The sequence below is a fragment of the Candoia aspera genome, chromosome 4 (assembly GCF_035149785.1).
Source record: "Candoia aspera isolate rCanAsp1 chromosome 4, rCanAsp1.hap2, whole genome shotgun sequence".
Taxonomy (NCBI): domain Eukaryota; kingdom Metazoa; phylum Chordata; class Lepidosauria; order Squamata; family Boidae; genus Candoia; species Candoia aspera.
This window is the reverse complement of record NC_086156.1, coordinates 65,343,368-65,365,530: the sequence shown is the minus strand read 5'-3', so window position 1 is coordinate 65,365,530 and position 22,163 is coordinate 65,343,368. Positions and strand designations below refer to the sequence as shown.

Below are 22,163 nucleotides of genomic sequence, written 5' to 3'. Positions count from 1 at the left end.
TTATACATTAAGCATGATTAATATTAATAAGGGGCTTATTTTTAATAATTATTTTAATCAAACATCAAACTCTCTTTTCAAAAGGGGCTTATGGGGAAATCTGGTGGTTGTATTTGTTCTTATTGTCAGCCTATGCAAACCATTTGGAAGGAAAATTGGTTTTGTTGCTGGTCCTGCCAGAAATGTGTTCTGTGTATGTTCTATGTGTGTATATATATGTACGTATGTTCTACATATGGATGTAGAAGATCTCAGAAGTACAACTCCCTGCTCAGTGCAAGAATCCAATGTTGTCATATCCTGCATTCTTTTCTGAAGACTAAACTTGCCCAGCTTCTTCAGTCAGTCTCATATGATTTAGTTTTAATTGCTTGATCATCCTCAACCTCATCATCTCTGCTTTAATACACCCAATCCCTGCATCTACCTTTTGACTTCTTTGCCTAGCTGCTGGGGCAAAGCAGAAGCACCTGGCTGCCTTTGCTGAATCCTTTCAGACCCAGCTTCTCCGGCAAACATTTCCTCCACATGGCTCCCTTCGGAACGCTGTCTTTGGAAGCTTACACTATCTTCTCAGGGGTTCCAGAGATAGCGTAAGCTTCTCTGTCAGCCAATATGGAAGTAAATATTTTATAATCATTGTTCAGAGATGAACTTGGTGTGTAATTCTTAGTTGAAGATCCTGTCCCTCCTTTGGTAATAGTACAACATTGGCCTCTTTCCAGGATTCTGGCATTGCAGATCCCTGCAATATAGAACTCATCACCTTTTGGAGAGGTTGTAAAAGTTGGTCTTCAAAGCATTTATAGTACAAACTTGATAATCCATCTGGTCCTGGTGGTTTCCTTGCTTTAATCTTTTTTATGGCTTCAACTATTTCAAAAGTTGTTATAGGGATATTCATACTTCGTGATTGTGAGTTTTGGGAACTTTTGTTTTTTCAAGTATTCATCCATCTTTTCCAGAGAGACCTGTTTTTTATACAGATTTGAATAAAAGTCATGGAAGGATTTCTGAATTCTCTCATTATCTATTAAAACGGTATCACTTTCTTGAATCTTTAATATCACAGAATATCCTTAGAAAAACTAAGTAATACTTGGAAATAACCCACATTTTATATAACTTAAAGATACTAATTTTTTAAACATAAAAGATAGCGCTTTGTATATATCAATTGAGATGTTGTACCTATTTTTTCCAAACTGTGTCAAATACTCAGTTATTTCAGATCTAGGGATATCTGGGCCCAAATCTGAAGCTGCATGGTTTTTTAGCTTCTGGTCAAATCCCCAGGATTAAAAAGTCAAGGTAGGGACAACAGATCTACATTCATACCTATTACTAATCCATGCTGTGGTTTGTTTGGTGCTTAACATAATGTATCATGCTACTTTCCAAAGAATGAAAGTAATGGAAGATTACAAATTACAAAGGATGAATCCACACATTAAACTAGGGCAAAAACAAAGCACATTGTGGCTTGATGTTAAGGATGAACAATGTTTTCATCTTGATTTCTTCAGATCAGCTAAATTCTGTGACACAACTCTAATACCTATATTACATAAGACTACATAAGACTTCAGGCACAGAAAGAGATGGGTTATATATATGGAATCCTTGGTGCTCTCTGAGCCTTGTTGTTTTCTTGCAGATGTTTCATTTCCAGGCTAGGCAACATCTTCAATGCGGTTATATATATATTTTATTTTATTCTTAACTGTGGGGCCATCCTTAATACATCCTAGAAGTAGGATAAATTCATGTAGATCATTCTCTTGTAGGATTCTCCACCTTATGATCTTGGAGCTTGAAGGCCTACAGTGGAACATGGCCTAATGTTTTTTCAAGACATTGATCCAAAAATGTTAAATGGAATTCTGTCTTACAGCTAATTCCAAGTAACACCTATCAAAATGCATATTGAAAGAATGTATTTTTACACTACAAACTGAGGATAGATTGAATGTCAATGACAGTTGGCTGGTTATATTTATGTTATTCATTTTCACAGCATCACAACACTTTGCCAGCTATCTGAAGATGGCAACTATAAGCTGCATAATTACCAGTCATATGAATACATGACCTATTGCAGCACTTCTGAGAATATAATTATATGCAGTTAGCACTCTTTATGAACAAATAATATTCGGGGGGGGGGTATTTTGCATAGGTTTTTTTAGGTAGACTCAGGAAACTTTGTGGTATACTTCTCAGCTGTTTCTTTTTACAGCATTACGTTTCAGGTCTTTGGGAATCCAGACAATCTGAACAAAAGAAATTACTCCATTTCTGGCAATAAGTTATTAGAACCTAATGGGAAATGAATTACAGAGATTTATGCATTTTTCTTCATATGATATATGTAAGGTTTGTTTCATAGATATAATTCAAGCCTCCTTAGATCATTTTAAAAGCAGGAATAGGGCAGCAGAGTTTCACAGAGGTCTCATAACACCTTGGATGTGGTTATACCATGGCCCACATGTTCTTTTATTTGTTTGTTTGTTTGTTTTTCAAATTTCTATCACCACCCATCTCCCCCAAGGGGGACTCTGGGTGGTTTACAATAAAATTGGAAGTTAAAACTATAAAAACTATAAACTATGTTGTTTTTAAAGAAGTTTGTCTAGTTTTTTCAACCTGCTAGTTATTGGTTTTCTTTTAAAAATAAATTGAGGTTTTATCTGTGCATTTCTAGGGAAATGTTGCTTAACAACATATTTTCTCTGCTGAATAACACATTTGAATTCCCAATATAGTTATGAGTGCTTTTAATGGTATGACACCTGAACAGGGCTATACAAGAGAAACAAACATTGTAGGCGGAGAGCTATGTTAGGTTAAGGTGCTGGACTACAAACCAGGAGACTGAGTTCTAGGTTTGCCTTAGGCATGAAAGCAGCTGGGTGACTTTCATGCCTAAATCATTCTCTCTCAGCCCAACCCACCTCACAGGGTTGTTGTTGTGGGGAAAATAGATGGGCAGGAGGATTAGGTATGTTCACCATCTTCAGATGACTTTTTCTATATATATCAGGAAATGATGATGAAGATGATGATGATAAGGCATACGCTTTCATGAGCTGCAGCTCATTTCATCAGATATAAATCAGCTAGACTAATGTAAGATTTAAATTGGGGTAGGGGCAGGGAGGGGGAAGATAGGTTGGTAATGCAGATGCTAGTAACATGTGAGGCAGACTACCAGTACCTTATCAATAGCAATTGTAATGTGTTGAAAACTAATTGTGTTTGTTGAGACCATGTGAGATTGCCATAAACCTTTTCATGTACGTGACTTCAACAATTTCTCCCTCGATGATGCTGTTAATATCCTGCTTTTCCAAAACAGCTGTTCGAGATCTGTCATGGAGTATCTTGGGAGGTTGAAATGCTCCACTATTACTTTGCCCTTGTTTTGAGTCCTGATGTCAGTCTTACGTCTGTTAATTCTTTTGCGAAAAGTTTATCCCTGTCCTGTCCCAAGCCAGTCACACATAATATACCAGGGAGGCATTTGCAGACTTTACTGAGGAGCTTGTGAAGCAAACAAACAGGCAGCAAAGGAGTGTGAGCGCAAACACACACACGCTTCAGAAACAAACCCCCAAAAGTCCAGCGAGCTTGCCTTAAGAGAGTTCCAAGTTAAAAACAAGAGTAGTCAAGTGAAGTCCAAGGGTCCAGAGGTTGTAGGAGGTTTGTCAGCCAGTCCAAAGTCAAGTCACGAGATTTCGAATCAGGAGTCAAGGCACATGGAGTCTGGGTAAACAGACGGCTGTTTCCAATGACCGATCTGGACTTGCGGCTCCCTTCAAATAGAGCTTACCGGGTGGAGCTTATTTAGGAGCGCGGGACTGCTTTCTCACGATTAGCCTCACCAACCTCCGCTGTTCCTCTCTCCTTTCTGCTCTCCTTGCTCTCGGGCTGGGAGGGGGTGGCAACCCCGCATCCTCATCCCCGCCGAGCAGCGGCACCTGACCCCGCTGCTCACTGGCCAGCCCCGCCTCCTCTGCCTACCCAGGAACCTGTTCGTCTGGCGCCCCTGTCGCTGCCTGCATGCCCTCTGAGGTTGCCCCTGGGCCCGGCCTTCTTCATCGTCTGACTTGGATTCTGAACCCCCCATGACAATCCCATTTGTCCTATTCTGGCAGATGATGACAAGAAGTAGTGATACTGTGGAAGGTTTTTTTACTAAAAGATAAAACAAAAGTACTAAAAGAACTAAAAGCTACATGCACATGAATGAATCAGGTATATTAGAAATAATCATAAACATGAGCAAATATAATATTTCAAATTCTGATCCAGCAAGAGAAATATTCTGCTCATCGATTAAAAAAAATCCAAATTGCTTTCTGTCTTTTACTTTTCTCTTACTTGGTTTTTAAACAACAGAAAAAAAGGTTTTTTGTTTTTTCTTTCTGTATTTTGGTCTATGACCATAAATTGAATGAATGAATGAATATTCCAAGAAAAAATCTTATTTTACATATGCACTATTCTGCTGGATTTAAAGAATATTCTTTTAATTGATTAATTAATTCTTTGGCAAGGTGACTCTAAACACACATGTAGATTTTTCTATTTTCTCTTCATTTTAGCGCTAATATAAATGATGGTGTAATGATTAAGATAATGGACTAGGCCTGGGGTGACCCTGGTTCAGGTCCAAGCTTAACTGTGGAAGTCACTGGCTGTGTCATGGTTCCTGTTTCAATGTTCCTGTGAACATTGTAACCAGTTCCCATGCCATGCTGGTGTTGACACGTGTTACTGTTTGGGAGGGGACTGCTCTTGTTCTTTGTACCAGGCACTGATGTAGAGACTTTGGAATGTCTATTTGGGTTATCTCACCTGTTCAAGGACACTTTCCCGAAGACCGGCAGGAACTGTTAGGAACACCTGCAGGCTGCAGGGAGTGGACTCTTACTGACTCTGGGGGGAGGGATTGGAACTGTTTAAGCTTTAATTGTTTGAAAGACCCGCATTTTTGCCATTCTCAGCTTTGCTCTTGAGCTTGCATACTATCCAGTAATAAATCAGATATCCATAAGCTTCTTGTGTGAGTCTGGTGGGAAACTTGGGTAGGCGTTCATCACATAAAGCTGAGAATCTTTAATTTAGTTCACTCCTACCAAGAGAATATTCTTGTGAAGAATTTTAGTTGATGATGGCTACGGCAACACGAACCATGGAAGTGCCAGAGGAGCCCTCCAGCTCTGCCCCTGAAACGGGGGAGCAAGGCGAAGGGCAAGACGTCCCGGTCGAACCATCCCAAGCACCGGCTATTCAGTGCACCTCCCCAGATAGAGGAATGGAATCGGACTTGGAGGAGGCAGAGACCAGTGGGGTGCTAGTAGAAGGACCGGGCCTGTTGGAGTCCCTCAGCGAATTGATTGTCCTAGACAACATCGACGAGGCACAGCTAGGAACATCTTGGAAATACCGGGTGCTGCTGACACCAGAGGGGGAATCCACCAAACTGGCCAGACCCCTGGGACGTCAGGTGAGAGGGGACTTGCCAACTCCCTAGAGACTGTGGGTGTTAGAAGTAAAAATGGAATCTATAGAAAACTTGTTTAAAAACCTCTCCATGTTGATGGATAGCTCAGTGAAGAGCAGGGAAGACAGCTACCAACAACCCTCGCCTGTACCGGCTGGCAGACCAACAACGAGGCAGGGACAAGCCGCAACGGGGGGGGGGGGATCCCCATCACATAGAACTTGACCCTCCATGACCTGGAGCGATGGGGCATCTGCCCCTGCAGCTCCGGCTCCTACAGCCCCTGTTTCTGTGGCACCTAGCCCCAGCAGGGATTTTAGAGAGCTGTCAGTTAAATTCGATGGGGACCCAACGAAACTGGCGTTTTTCCTCACCAACACAAAGAAATATATGAGGGATTTCAGGATGTGTTTTCCACACGAAAAATCCAAAGTCGATGCAGTTGCAGCCCAGCTCAAGGGGAGGGCGACGGATTGATACATCCAGCTGTGTGATGCTGACGTTCCTGCTCTGGCCACTGTTGATGATTTCATGTGGGCATTAAAGATGCATTTTGAAAAAGAGCAAGCTAAGAAGTCCTTGAAAGAGCTCTCCCAGGGCCAGATGTCAGTAGCTGACTACACCTTAGAGTTTAAAGCTCTAGCCAATGAAATTACCGATTGGTCAGAGTCCACCTTAGTTGAGTATTTTAAAGAAGGTCTTTTCAGTGACATATTGCATTGGGCTTTAGGCTGAGACGATCCCACTTCTCTTTATGATTGGATCTACCTGGCCGGAAAAGCCGAAACTGCCAAATTTACCTGTTTACAAGCCTGAAAGGCTGAGCGGTTCTATACGAGTACCTGAACTCTCAGAAGGGACCAGTTTGCCACCAAGAGAGCCCAAAGCTTTGGGAGGAAGAGAGGAGTCGCCGCTATGCAAAGGGGCAGTGCCTACGCTGTGGGAAGGAGGGACACTGGGCGGCTGATTGTCCGAAGCCCAAACCCAATCCCAAACATGGAAGAGTGCCTACGAAATCTCTGCCAGCAGTATGCAGGGCCACAGCAGCCAAAGGTGACGTCGACAGTGAGGATTTGGTGTATTTCTCTGGGGAGTCTGAGCCCGAACCCAAGGAGCCAGAGGGAAACTCCGGCTGCCTGCTGTGAAAAGCGCCAGTGAGCAGGCGGCAGAGGATGGGTGCAAAGACTCCATGGTGAGTGATGACTGTCCCACTTCGATGTTAAAAGTCAGACTGAAGTCCCAAATGAAAAATGCTGAAGTTTGGGCACTAGTGGATTCTGGCTGCTCACATTGTTTGAACAACCCTGAATTGGTGGCAGCCTTGGACCTACCAACATTTCCCCTTAAGTGCCCACTGATTTTTACGCAGCTTGATGGTTCAGAGGCTGGAGGGGGCCCGGCCACCCACTTTACCGGAACTGTAACAATGCAAGTGGGGAGCCATATAGAGACATTAAAGCTCATTGTGGGTCCTGCAGGCAGTCCTGCAGGCCTTGGCTAAAATACCAGAACCCTTACATCAACTGGGAGTACAGAACTGTGACATTTAGAGATGGATTTTACAACAGCCCTGCAGAGGCAATGTCTATTATGACTCGAGAATGCAAGGTGGGTGTTGGTCAAGCAATGCCAGCGCCGGCACAGTTTGAGGGACTGCCTCCCCAGGTGTCCCAAAATCCCAAAATGCGGATTTTGCAGATGTATTTGGAGAAGTGGAGGCAGACCAGCTTCCCCCCCCACCGTAAGACTGATCGTGCCATTGAACTAGACCCAGAGGCAAAGCTACCCAAGCCCAAAATCTATCACATGACCCAAAAGGAGCTGGCAGCTTTGCGTGAGTTTATTGACAAGAAGTTGGTGCGTGGCTTCATTGAGCCCGCCAATTCCCCTGTGGGAGCATCAGTTTTATTCTGTGAGAAAAAGGATGGGACTCTTAGACTTTGCACGAACTACCAAGGCTTGAACGCCATTTCCACATTTTCCAAGTACCCCCTACTGCTAATGAAGGACATGCTGGCTCATTTAGCTAAGGGGAATTTTTTTTCCAAACTGGACTTAAGGGAAGCGTATTTCCATGTTCGCATCAAGGAGGGGGATGAATGGAAGACTGCTTTCAATTGTCCTTTGGGGTCTTTCCAATATAAGGTTCTCCCGTTAGGACTTTCAGGGGCTCCTGGAGTTTTTATGCAACTCATTAACGAGGTTCTCCATGACCATCTATTTAAAGGAGTGTTGGTCTATTTAGATGATGTACTAATATACACAAAAACAGAAGAGGAACATGAAGCCTTGCTCAGGCAAGTGCTTGCTAAGCTTAGAGCAGCGAAACTGTATGCCAAGCTCTCTAAGTGTGAATTCCACAGTGAATTGGGGGCAACCTCGCACCCACAAGCAGCTACAAAGTTTTCTGGGGTTCACCAGCTGCCGATCGGAAGGTCGGCGGTTCGAAACCGCGCGGCGGGGTGAGCTCCCGTTGCTCGTCCCAGCTCCTGCTCACCTAGCAGTTCGAAAACATGCAAATGTGAGTAGATCAATAGGTACCGCTTCGGCGGGAAGGTAACGGCGTTCCGAGTCGTCATGCTGGCCACATGACCCGGAAGTGTCTATGACAACGCCGGCTCCAAGGCTTAGAAACGGAGATGAGCACCGCCCCCTAGAGTCGGACACGACTGGACTTTACGTCAAGGGAAACCTTTACCTTTTACATCGGGGGGGGGGGGGTTCGTGGAGATTGCCTTGCCACTCACTGACTTGTTGAAAAGGCCAAAGGCCAAGAGGAAACTTGCAGAGTTAAAGCCCCTGGTGCCTTGCTTAATTGGACTGCCAGGCTGCATTTGACAAGCTCAAAGCTTTGTTTATTGCAGAGCCTGTATTGCAACATCCAGACCCTGATCGTCCCTTTGTTCTGCAAGTAGACACCTCAGGTACTTCTATTGGGGCTATTCTACTTCAAAGGGACCCCTCAGACAAACTGAGACCTTATGCTTATTTATCCAAAAAGTTCTCTGACACTGAGCGCCGTTGGCACGTTTGGGAGAAAGAAGCATTTGCCGTTAAAGCTGCATTGGTGCCATCTATTGGAAGGTACCAAATTTCCTTTTGAAGTTTTGGTTTGACCATAGAAATTTGGAAGCTCTTCGCACACCACGGCGCCTTAGCCTTGTGCAAGTTCGCTGGGCTCAGTTTTTTAGTCATTTTAATTTCCAACTTAAATATTTCCTGGGAAAACGTAACTTTTTAGCTGATGCGCTTTCTTGTTTGCCTCAAAATGATACCCAGCAACCCGACATTGTTGACACTGTATTAACAAAATCACAACTGGGTTTGGCAGCTGTCACTAGAAGCCAAACACAGCGCCAGCAATCCGAGCCATGCAGGCAAAAAGCAGAAGTACCTAGTCACTTACAGGCTGACTTTCTTCACACTTTGAAATCTGATCCTTGGTTGCAAGCTAACAGAGACAAAGTGTCGCCTTCTGATGGTTTCTGTTGAGCAGACTCTAAGCTGTACATTCCTGAGACTTTGCGTTCTGAAATCTTACAGCGGTCACACGACCATAAGACGGCAGGTCACTTTGGATTTGTAAAAACCTTACACCTTGTATGAAGGCAATTTTAGTGGCCAACTTTGCAAACTGATGTAAAAGAATATGTTGCCACTTGCCCAGTTTGTGCGATGTCGAAGCGCAAAGGAGGAAACCACAGGGTCTCCTCCAACCAGTGGCAAACCCTATCAATCCCTGGGAGCAAATTTCAATGGACTTTATTGTAGATCTACCTCCCAGCCAGAAAAAGACAGTTATTTGGGTAGTAAAGGATTTCTTTTCAAAGCAAGCCTACGTTGTTTCTTGTGCTTCTTTGCCAACCTCTCAACAGTTGGCCAAACTGTTTTTACACATTTACCATTTACACAGATGTCCTACATGTGTGATCATGGATCGCGGAATACAGTTTACTTCTCACTTTTGGAAATCATTTATGAAGTTGTTAGGCACCAAACAAGGCTTATCTACAGCCTCGCACCCTGAGACTGATGGGAATTCTGAGATTCTTAACTCTGTTTTAGAGCAATTCCTTAGAGCTTACATTAACTACCACCAGGATGATTGGGTTGATCTCCTTCCCTTTGCTGAAGTTGCTTATAATAACGCTGTTCATCAAAGCACTGACAAAACTCCTTTTCAGGTTGTCAGTGGGCTGGACTTTGTTCCCATTCCTGAGTTGCCACAACCCCCTTCTCAAGCGGGTTCTGCTGCTGACTGGGCAGCCTGCATTTCTGCTTCTTGGCCTTTTATTCAACAGGCCCTTGCTGATGCTCAAGCCACCTATAAAAAATACGCTGACAGACACCATTGTCCATAGCTAGACTTTCAAATTGGTGACAAAGTCTATCTTTCCACCAAGTACATCAGATCTTCCCAACCTTCTAAGAAACTGGCACCTAAATTCATTGGTCCTTTTCCCATTATTGACATTATCAATCCTGTGACTGTTAAACTTCAATTGCCTCACCATTTGAAACGCCTTCACTTTGTTTTTCATTGTAGTTTGTTGAAGCCTTTTCACACTTCTGACTGCTGGCACCCTTCTCCACCCCCACCTCCTCCAATCATGATTGGTGGACACCAACACTTCGAATTGAAAGAGATCCTTGACTCCCATCACTTTCAGGGCTCCCTGCAATACGTTCGCTGGAAACATTTTCCCCATCCTGAGTGGGTGCTTGCTCAACACGTTAGTGCTCCTGATTTAGTTTGCCAATTTCATCTTGCTTATCCTGCAAAACCCCATCCCTAATTTCCTTTGTAATTTACTGTTTTGTAGTTTAATTTTTTTTTCCTAGGGGGGCAGGATGTCATGGTTCCTGTTCCAATGTTCCTGTGAACATCGTAACCAGTTCCCATGCCATGCTGGTGCTGACACGTGTTACTGTTCGGGAGAGGACTGCTCTTGTTCTTTGTACCAGGCACTGATGTGGAGACTTTGGAATGTCTATTTGGGTTATCTCACCTGTTCAAGGACACTTTCCCGAAGACCAGCAGGAACTGTTAGGAACACCTGCAGGCTGCAGGGAGTGGACTCTTACTGACTCTGCGGGGAGGGATTGGAACTGTTTAAGCTTTAATTGTTTGAAAGACCCGCGTTTTTGCCATTCTCAGCTTTGCTCTTGAACTTGCATACTATCCAGGAATAAATCAGATATCCATAAGCTTCTTGTGTGAGTCTGGTGGGAAACTTGGGTAGGCGTTCAGCACAGGATGATTTTGGGCCACTCACACATTCCCAACCCTAGATACCTCACCGAATTGTTGCTGTGGGGAGATTTCTGGTTAAGGTAGAGACTTGCTAGCTAAAGCTCTTGGACTCTCCTGTTAGCTACAGAGAAAATCTCTTTATCTTAGACTGCTTGCTTAATTAACTGGTAAGTGGAAACCTTATCTAATTTTCTTTCGATTAAGATTTGAATTCCACATCCTCTCTCATCTTACCAAGGGACCAGTTGGGTCTAGTGGTTAAGGCAACGGGCTAGAAACCAGGAGACTGAGAGTTCTAGTCCCGCCTTAGCCATGAAAGCTGGCTGGGTGACTTTGGGCTGGTCACTCTCAGCCCAACTCACCTCACAGGGTTGCTGTTGTGGGGAAAATAGGAGGAGGAAGGAGTATTTGGTATAACTGCCTTGAGTTACTTATAAAGATAATAAAAGTGGGATAGAAAATAAATAAATAAACACAGTGTAAAATGGGTTGCTCAGCATGGTGCTCAAAAGCATAATTGTGCCTGTGGACAATGCCAGATTCTCTGTCCACTTACCAAAGATTATTTTATTTCTTAATTAAATGGATAGCTGGCATGTTGCAAAACAAATCTCCAGCATCTCTGTACCCCACTTTGCCTTTATAGGCATTCTTTAATAACAAAATTGAGGGAGCTTTCATCCCAATGCTTTGTTTGGAAATGTTTCCGGGTGCCCACTAAAAGTTGAAAATAAGATAGGGTGGAACAGATCAATTTTGAAATGGTGTGTTAGATATTGGTAAAGGAGCATAACCTCAGAGGTTTGCCTTTGGGTAAATGGAATCTGTTTTACCGTATCCAAATTAACAGCCATTTCATGAAAACACATGTGCCTCCCCCCATGAGAAGTATTTTGAGAGAGAATGATAACATCTGTCCACATCCCAAATATGTTCACCGACACATAAGATTAAGGACACTTACTGTAATGCATGACTCCAATAGAAGACTGCAATTAATAGACACACTTAAGCTCAGCAGCTAACTGGCCATCCAGGATAATGCTGAGCTCAGGAGCAACTTCTAGCATATCTCCATTCAGAACAGTCAATCCTGTGTCAGCCTTTCTACCTAACAAAAGTACTTCTGTCTCAGGGGCTGTTTTGCTACTTCCTCTTCAGGCCTTATTCTTCCTCTCATCTTCAGGCAGGGCCTTCTCTCTCTCTCTCTCTCTCTCTCTCTCTCTCTCTCTCTCTCTCTCTCCCCTTCTCCCTCTCCCCTTGTACAGATGTCTCTCTCCCCTTCAGAGTCCCCTCCCTCTCAGCATCAGAACCATTGGCAGGTGCTGCAGCCTTGAATGTGTCAGGTGTTTTGAACTTGTGAGGGTATTGCAGATGGACCTGCCAAAGGAAGCAAAAGGTGTGTAAAACATCTTTTTCTTCCTATGTGTTGAAAGAAGCAAGGGGTGTATGTTATGTCATCTGCTTCTTCCTACATGTGCTCTGTGCTTGGATAGCCCTTCCAGGCAATTAAATATTCCAGTCTCCTCTTCCTGTACTGAGAGTCCAAAGTATCTTCCCATTCACTCTTTCCACTGAGGTGGGTCATGGTGGAACAAAGATGCACAAGGGGCAGAGAACAGGAGGAATGGTGGAAGACCAGATGTATTTTTAGTGTAGCCGGAAGTTGCAGATGCAATATTTTGTGACTGATTTGTGCAATTACAGAAATGATAAAATAAACTTGGCATTCAGCTTTTCAGACAGTAGTGTAGAGGGTGAAATCTGCTAGAAAGACAAATATACAGATGGTAGTGGTGGTGGTGAAGGGACTTCCTGTCAATGGTGGTCTACAAATCACTTCTCTATGGAAAGTCTGCGCTCATTAGGATTTGATAATTCTAGAACTGCCCTGAAACTACGAATCTGGCATATAGATCTCCAAACAAATTTAAGTAAGGTGCTGCACCCCAGTATCTGTCATTTTCTTCCGGAAGGTTCACTCCAGCTTCTTATCTATCATCTATCACAATTTTGAAATTTCATAAAGCTTTCACTTTAGCTAGGCTGGACACACTGCCCTCGGCAGTCCTTTTTGGATGTTTTAAGGGTACTCCTGTGCACTTTTGACTATGTCCATGTGGTGACGGCTCAGTAGAAACCCTAAGCCATATGTTGTTATGTTGTTCCCTATATAAGGATTCTAGACAGATCCTTATATATTCATTATTGAAGAAATTTCTAGGCAGGGAGAGTGACTTCTATCTAATGTTACTTCTTTCGGACAAGGACCCAAAAATATCCTCCCAGGTTGCCCAGTTTTGTGCTACCATCTGCACAATACGCCGCACCATCACTTAGATTTTGAATTTCTTAACATAGTATTTGATTTCAATTCATTTTAGTATTTTCATTCTTAATTTATTTTGGATTGTAGTATATTATTTGCTTTTGTTTATGTATGTATGTATGTATGTATTAATGTAAGATTGTTACTATTGTATCATTTTATTGTGTCTGGCCTTAGGGCTGTAATAAACGTGATGATACCAAGGGAAAAATGCTATCTGTGGAACACCTGGTAACTAAAGGATTTGAAGGAGCTAATGTACCTGACATTGCTGATAACCATGTCTGATTAATTAAAAAGAGTTATTTTAACTTCAGACACAATGGACATTCTTGAGATACATTTTTTTCTAACTTGTAACTATCAGTGTTTTTGAAATCTCTCATTTGGCAGTTACAGAAGTATGCAGCTAAAGTTGAGACAAAAAGAAAATGAATATCTTTTATAAAGAAATGAAAATGCTAAATAAGATAATTACCATCTTAAAAGTACTGATAGGAATTATATGAAAAAAAGGTGGACCTGTAAGATGAATGTTTCTCCAAGATGAAATTTTTATTATGTGGAAATAAGATTTCTGAGTATCCTTTAATGCAGAGCAAGATCAGCCCCTAGTGGCCTTTATGGAAAATATTTTACAAAAGTTCTTTTCTGAATATAATCTGGAAATTGAATCTTACTGTTATCTGGGGTTTATTTTCATTCAGAACTGAGGCCCAGCCCAGTTGTAGTATACCTCTTCAGATGAATGACCTGAGATAGTGTTTTGTAGCTTTCCCATCAAGAACTTGGAACTCTCTTAAGGCAACATTTTTTTTTTAATATGCTGCAGAGAAAATGATGTTTTTTCTTCACCTGTCTCCTATATTGTAAGGGTGAGAACTAGTTGTCATATAGTCAAAAATAAACAGCCTGATTTTATTGAATATTGTTTCTTCTTTCTTCTGTTTCCTTGACCCAAAGAAATACTAAGGTGATTTTATTAACAAATGTACTGCTTTTATATTCATGTTATATTGTGGAATGTTAGATATCTCAGATATCCATCCAGAAGGAGGAAGAGGACTTAGTTACTGTATTGATGTATTTGCATTTATATGCTGTCTGACTCCCAGTCTTTCTAATGGGGTAAACTAGAACCTGAATTTGTTTTTTGCAAGGAAGTCATATTCTTTCTGATGTGAAGGATTTCTTATCAAGGAAATGGATTGGTGAGGGGTGGTAATTTAACATTGCTAGGATAGTTTTCTAATATTGTGGTGGAACAAGAAATATCTGATATTTATTGATTGATTGGTTTTAATTTTGGTGATTAGAAAATTGACGATTCAATTATTATAGTCCAAATAAGGAAAAACCAGAAATTTTGCATCATGTTTTTATGTCAAAGGTAAAACATATAAATATGGCTTATGATCAGATTTTCTTTTGGTTCATCACAATAATATTTAATGTAAATTTCAAGCACATAAGAGCATGTTTCAAGCCTACTTATTTCTGTGTTCCTTTTTCTCTTCTCAACATAATATTCAGACTATTAAAAGGCCTTGAATTGAAAAATCAATTAAAATTAATTCTAGATATCAGAAAGTCCATTAAAGGACTAATATCTAAACTTTAGACTATATATCTTGCCACTAAGCACAACCACAGGCTTTATTAAAATTGCATTAAGATCAGTTTGGGTAAATTACCTACAACAACGTAGAAAGGGGATTGGGAAAAGTACAGGTCAGGATTAGTACGGAGACGGCTTTGGTCATGCTTTTCAGGGACCTGTAGTGAATTCGGGATGGGGGTGGTGCAGCCATCCTGGCTCTCCTTGATCTCTTGGCAGCCTTCAGTATCATCAAGCATGGTATCCTTATGGAACAGCTGAGAGGGTTGGGAGTGGGAGGCACCAGTTTGCGGTGGGTTTCTTCCTTCTTCCAAGGCTAGTTCCAGTTGATGTTGGTGGGAGGGGAGAGGAGAGGAGCAAAGCCAATTAGTGGCCTTCTAGGACCAACTGAATTGGAGCAGAGCTTATAACACAGCGGAGAAGCTGCACACAGAAAAAGAATATTATCTTAGATAGCTTTAATGAGCACATCAGAGAAATACAGGTTATTGATCTTACACACTTAGTCCTCCCAAGCATAAAGAATCACACACTTAGACAGAGTAGGTTAAGAAGTAGAAAGAATATCTTACTGACTTTATTCTTGGTTCGGTTAAATCCATGTTCAGTGGAAAAGATGAAATCTTTGTTCTTCTTTTGTCCTTATACATAATTCACCCTTAACCCTACAGCTGTTAAGAGCTGCATGGAAGAAAGGGGGTATTCCAGGCCACATGGGGCCCAGAGATGGAACAGCATACAGCCATGTGCTTCGCTCCCAGTGAAGAAGGAGGAAGAAAAGAGAGAGGAAGTGGGAGTGGCACAAACAGCTTCCTCAACAGCATGGAGAGTTGCAACCTGGGATGAATTCAATTTACATGCACATGCTAATGAGGCATGCTGGATTTGCCAGGATTTCCAACATGGAGGAGCCCTAGCCCTCTGCTTTGCAGGGCTCTCCCCTCTTTTTTAATATCTACATGAAGACACTTGGGGATGTCATCTGTCAGTTCAGGGTGATACCCAAAGTGATACATCTCTGTCCCCGGCCATCCAAGTGACACTGTTAAGTTTTTTTCCCAGTGTCTGGAGGCTGAGAGGATCTGTGAAGAACAGGTTGTAGCTCAACCTTGCCAAGACTCAGTGGCTGTGGGTTTTGGGTTCTCAGATCTGGGATATGCAGCATTTCCATCTTTGGTTTTAGATGAGATGGCATTACTCCATTCAGACTTGGTGTGCAATCTGGAGTTTTTCCTGGACAGGCCTCCAGGTGTGATTCAAGGTGCTGGTTATCACCTTTAAAGCCCTATATGGCATAGGACTGGGTTATTTGAGGGACTACCTTAACCTGTGAACATCTCTCCCCTGACCAAGTGAGGCTATTGAGTTTCTGTCCCAGTACCTGGAAGTTGTGTGGGTTTGGATGGGGAGGAACTGTCTCCAATTCAGTCTTAGTGAGATCCCCATTCAAGGGCAATACACATTCTGGGGGTATTCCTGGACTCACAACTCCTGCTGTGTGAGTTATACATATAAGAATGGTGAAATATGCTGTTACAGCCTTCCCAAAGATGCATACACATTGTGACTCATCAAGCCCAAGAATCATGAGTTATGGCTTGCCATGTATGTGGTAACCTTTTGTAGCTAGTTTTACCAGTAACAAAAACAACAGATTTATTGAGCTCTTTGTAACCTTGCATTTGTGGCGGAAAAGTTGTATTTGGATTGGTGAATCATGGATTATATAGGTTTAACCTGGAAAAAGCTGTTCCCAGATAGAACAGTTTATTGCTGAAGATAAATCCATAACAATACTGTTCCCTGAAAATAATGATCCTGTTATTTTTTTTTAATACTCTACAGAAATCACATGATATATAATGAATTATTTTTCTCACTTATTTATTTGTTTTTATTAGTGCTAGAGGATGTAAATTTATAAAATAATTTCGTTCTTTCAGTGCCATTTTTCATGTCACAAAGAGTGAATTGTGCATCTGTTAAAATTCTCTTTGTAATTACTATAGTTGATGGAATTTGGGGAAAATGTCCGTTGTACAAATGTATCAGGCATAAATTTATCGAGGCATGTCTGTCAAATGATTGGGGAAACAGCAGCTGTTCAATGCCTATTTGGACACTTTTCTCCCCAATCCAATGTTGCTCTGAAAGAGAAAACATTATAGCTTATGAGACCACACATCTTATATGGCATGGATTATAATTTTATATTGTAATGTTCTGTGTATTTTGAAGTATAAAGAGTTACTATAATCATCTTATTCTCTAATCTTACATAGAAGATGCTATACTATTGAATTGACATGTTTAAATAACAGCAGTAACATACTAGTTCAAAGTAAATAGATTTGCATAATTTAACTTTCTTTCAAATTGCATGTAAGGAAAAACCAAGCCCACACTACTGTTTTCTGCCAAAGCAGGCAGTCATGCAGTTGGTTAGTTCCCATAAATTAGTATGAGCTGAGACTTTGCCAATTAATGTTCTGCCCTTCTATCCTACAGATGCAAAAAAGTACAAAGACTAATTTAATTAGCTTTCTAGTCTACCCACTCCTCTGCAGATCATTCTGTTGTTGTCCTAGTTCTCACTCAATGCTTGTTTTCACCATTACAATATATCACTATAACAACATGAGGCGTTCTTCTGACTTTGGTTCAGATGGACAGGTATTTCACTGTAACAGCCCCTATATATTGCCAGTTGAGTTTCTGTCTGTCTATCTGCCTTTTACAATTATGAGTTTTGTTTAACATACAGGATTCAACTACGTGCATTGCCAGATTTGGACTCTGTATATTGTCAGAGATTAACTGACAACATTAATTTTTAAAAATGGGATTACTCCCAAGTGAACTGATACCCTGAGTATCTTACTTTGGGTAGAAGTAGAAAAATGGTTGTGTACTAAAGTATGCACCTCATTGTCAAATCAAATCTTTACTATGGTCATAAACCAGCATAAGCATTTCACTGTTTTTTAAAGACATCTGCTGTATTAAATGGCTCATCAGAGACATAACACTGCAGTTCCAGAGGCTGCAAAATTGTGAAATATTTCAAATAATATTTTTACCATTTGCTGCTTATTCCACAAGATAATCTTTTCCCTTCTTGCTTCCTCTTTCATATCCTTACAATGGGCTTTTGTATTGAATTAAAAATAAAGAGCTGCTGCATTTTGTAATTGCCCAGAGAGCACCAGAAAATTGGTGTTATTGATGGTATAAAAGTGAAGCCAATTAAATCAAATTGTTATCAGTCTCCTGCCAGTCCATTCCAGATGAAAGCTTCCATTTTCTGGTTTGCTTCCCTGAGACCTTTTCATATCAATGGGTATCCATGGAACACTTTTCCATAGGGATCCCTCTTTACTTCAAAGAGCTACAGAATATGGCCAGAATCTCTAATTCTGTCAAAATCATAGAATCTAAATTGGCATGGATGTGAGTGATTTTATTTGGAAGATGTTCCATCTATTCATCATAGTGAGACTTTGACAGTTTATACGGTTGCAAGCAGGTACTTCACTACAGCAGTTATTCTGGACAACACTAAATAAACCCAAGTGTGACAGAGAAGTAACATCTGTATTATCAGCACTGTGTCAGAATAAGAGCGATGGATGGATCCTAAACTGTGCCAACTGTGCACTTGTTGCAAGTCTTCCTCCAATATACCAAAGAGACAGCCTGATCAACAACTGGATTGAGGGCATTGGTCAGAGATTGCATTAAGAGTCTGGATCATCCTCCCATTCCAAATGGAGACTAGAGCAGGTAAAAGCCTGCTAATCCTTGCCCCTCACCCCCATTTATGGTAAGTGAGAAGCAGGACTAAGAAAAAAGATACTGCTCCTTGCATACTTTCAGGGCCAAGATGGTTTTGAATGGCATAGGATCTACTTCTGAGAAAATAGGCTAAACTCTTGTTAGATTTCATCTGTACTGAGTATAGAAATTATAATATGAAATGAGGATGATATACTGGTGTAGACTTTAACAGCTGTCATCAACAAAGCAGCCTGAAAGCTCAACACTGCTTCAAAAAATGAGGATGTTTCATCATTATTTTACATGCTATGTGAGGCTGTGCCTTCATATTGATTGAGAGAAATAGTTTAACATATTACCTAATGTACGCAATTGTGCTGATGACTTATACTGTATGTGACTTCATCGTGAATTTACATGCTGATAAGGAACAGATGATCATATATGTCCAAGGAATATTTTTGTTCATATTTTGCCCATGAAGTAAATAAAGCAGATGTTTAGAATTATAGCCAACTGCCCCCCTCCAGAATATTATTTCAGCTTTCCTGACAGGAAATACAATGAACCTGTTCATGTTAGTGAATTAATTCTTGAGCTAGAACAATTATATGCTACCTGAAGTACTGATTCAAAGATAAATTGCTTTCTACATTGAGTTGCATTAGAGATAGAGCAGTAATGAGAACAAAGAGAGATAAGATTTTATAAAGAAAAAAAAGTTAGATTGGATGTTTACAAACAATTGCTGCATTGCCTTTTTGTTAGTTGGCTGAACTGTTAGGATTATGTAATATCTATGGTGGTGTTCCTTCAGAGAAAATATATATTTTCTCCCTATGCAGAACACATGGGAAATAACAGTGGGAAGATCCTGCAGAAGTACAGGTAGTCCTTGATTAATTACCACAATTGGGACCGGAATCTTGGTCGTTGAGTGAAGCGGTCGTTAAGTGAGATGCACACGTAACTCCAGGTTGTGGTTGTTAAGTGATCTCCCAGGTCATGAAGCGGATAAAGCAAAAGAGCTGCCTACTGAAGGATTTCAGCTCCCCTCTGTGCGTGGAGGGGTAATCCTTCGTGGGGCTGCAGGAAATAGAGCTCAAATCTTGAAGATTTCAGCTCTGGTCCTGCAGCCTCAGTGAAGGATTTCAGCTCTCCTCTGTCCCCTCCGCTTGCAACTTTCCCTGTTGGCTTCCCCATCGACTTTCTGGGGAAGCTGGCACAGAAGATTGCAGATGGTGATCACATGATCTCAGGGTGCTTGGCAACTGGTCTTAAATGGGAGCCGGTTGCCAAGTGCCTGAAATGCAGTCACATGACTTGGGGGGGGGGCAGTGCAACATTTTATGACAGCTAGAAGTGCTTTACAGGCTGTAAAGCATGCCTTCCAAGGGCTGTCGTAACTTTGAACAGTCATTAAGTGACCGGTCATTAAGTGAGGACTACCTGTAAAAGAGTACTGGACTCGGGAAAATTTTCTGTTGGATTATATCGTCAGTGCCTTCACTGATATCCACTGCCCTCTACTTTATCAGCCTTTTATTTATTTGCTCTGTTTGAAAGAACATATAACATAATAGACTTATTATTCAAAAGGGTGGAGGTTTCCAGAACTGTGATAGTCTAATACATTAGTTGTTTGATGTAAAACATCAGATCTCAGTCCAGAAATCTGTGCTGTGCCAGTCACATTCCCAAATCAACCTGCTTCACAGACTTACTATAAAGATAAAATTATACAGTGAGAGAAAATCCTTATATGGTATTTTGAATTAACTGAAAGAAAGTAGTAAAATATAAATACAACAAAATTCTGGAATGCAAATAAATTATTTAACATAGTTAATCAATCATGGCTTCAACAAATCTTTTTTTTTTCTCCTTATGACTCCAGCAAAGTGTTCCAGAACCAGGATTACTATAATTTTACATGGAGAAAAGATGCCCTTGCTGTATTGTTCCATTCCAATGCCAATTAAAAAGAGACTTAAAAATATCTACCTCTACCAAAGTGTACCCTAAACTGACAGAACATTTTGCTACTTTAAGTGGAGCTACTAAGAAAATGAATCATAAGGACCTGGAATTGTCCATGACCTGTTGAACAGAATGTTGGTGGCTAGAATCCAGAATCCAGTGTTAGGTATATCCAAGAAGTTGAGCTATGGATACAGTGACCATATATTCTTTATTATAAAGGGCAGTCCTTTATTTCAGAAAGCTGTCCTTTAGGTTTATTTATTTTTCAAAAATTCACTTTTGTCCTTAATTTGTCCCTTTATTTTGGTCATTTAACTTTTACCATACAAATGGTACTGCCTAATGAACAGTTTTTCTCATTCATGTGAAAAAAATATGGAAATTGAATGGTCTTTTTAAAAATACATTTTATTAAAAGTTTTACAAAGAACATAAAAACTAACACAAACTAATAAAAAGTGAAAGAAAGAAAGAAAAGTACAGAAAGAGAGAACAAAAAGAAATAGAATGAAGAAGCTTCCAATTTCTTCTGGAGCAAATATAAGTACAATTACAAAATTAACTCTTACTCTATGATTATCAAAAATACTCACTTTTTTCTATTATCAAATTTTTTTCTAATCATCAAAACCACAAATCATAAGTGCATTTTTTTCCGTTTCATGCAAAAAGTCTATGAGGGGTTTCCAGTCAGCCATAAATGTATCTTTAAATGCAACATCCCAGATAGTATCACAAAATCATGGGAAATATTTTCACTTTGAACACTGTATTGGCTTAATGGCATAAGAATGCTACTCTTCTGCTGGGTGGGTGAGTGAGTTACCTATCCATAGGTAACTCCAATTAAGCTTTCAAAACTCAATTAATACTGTTGGATTAGGAAATATACATTAAAATTATACATTAATTATTAATGCATTGGTTGTGAGGTATCCTGCTACCATTCCCAAATTACTCTTCCAGATTAGAGGTGAGGCATTGAATTTATCAGTTTTTCAATTTGGCTCCAAATTGTTGACATTGTTTATTGTTTCATTATTATGATTACAGCTTTTTTACGTATACTGTACATGGTATTTCATACTAAAACCTTTGCCATGGGGAAGGGGGAAGACGTCACATTCTTTCTCTAGAGAACAGACTCCACAACTGAATATGATAATCAGATAATTATTTTTAATGTTTTGTCCTTTTAGAAAAACTGTACAACTCAAATGGGCGGGAGTTGAGGCGGGCCCTCTTCTCCTTGAAACAGATATTTCAAGTAAGTGAACCTCACCTCTTTATATATGTTTTGTTTCTCCAGGAACTACTGTGTATCATTATTGTTGTTGTTGTTGTTGTTACTATTTTGCCACAACAGGCAGTTAGACTACACTTCTAGGTCTAATACCTTTTTATCTTTCAATTATTTACTACTTTTTATGTCTTTCTCCACTCACACTTAGGATAATTCACAGAAAGTTCCAAAGCATATCTTTAAAGGAGCATCAAAATAATTCCTGAGGAAGCAGATGCTTCTCCAGAGGGGGGAGATGAGCAGTCAATATGGCAGCCATGACTGGGCAGTTGAAACCTGTCCCTTTTTACATGTGTCACATGCAAGAAAGGGGTACAACTTTCATCATGTGGTCCCAGCCGCCATCTTAACTTTTTTATCCCTGCCCTAATAAGGAAAATAAATTAA

At 40.7% G+C, this 22,163-nt stretch overlaps 1 protein-coding gene across 1 annotated transcript in view; it reads left to right on the top strand.

The window, feature by feature from the left end:
* The window catches only part of FHOD3 (formin homology 2 domain containing 3), a 311,906-nt gene that overhangs the window by 110,519 nt on the left and 179,224 nt on the right, over nucleotides 1-22,163 (top strand). The window contains exon 4 of the mRNA XM_063300332.1: nucleotides 21,673-21,740. Coding sequence (XP_063156402.1) covers nucleotides 21,673-21,740 — 68 coding nt within the window. The remainder of the gene's footprint in view (nucleotides 1-21,672; nucleotides 21,741-22,163) is intronic.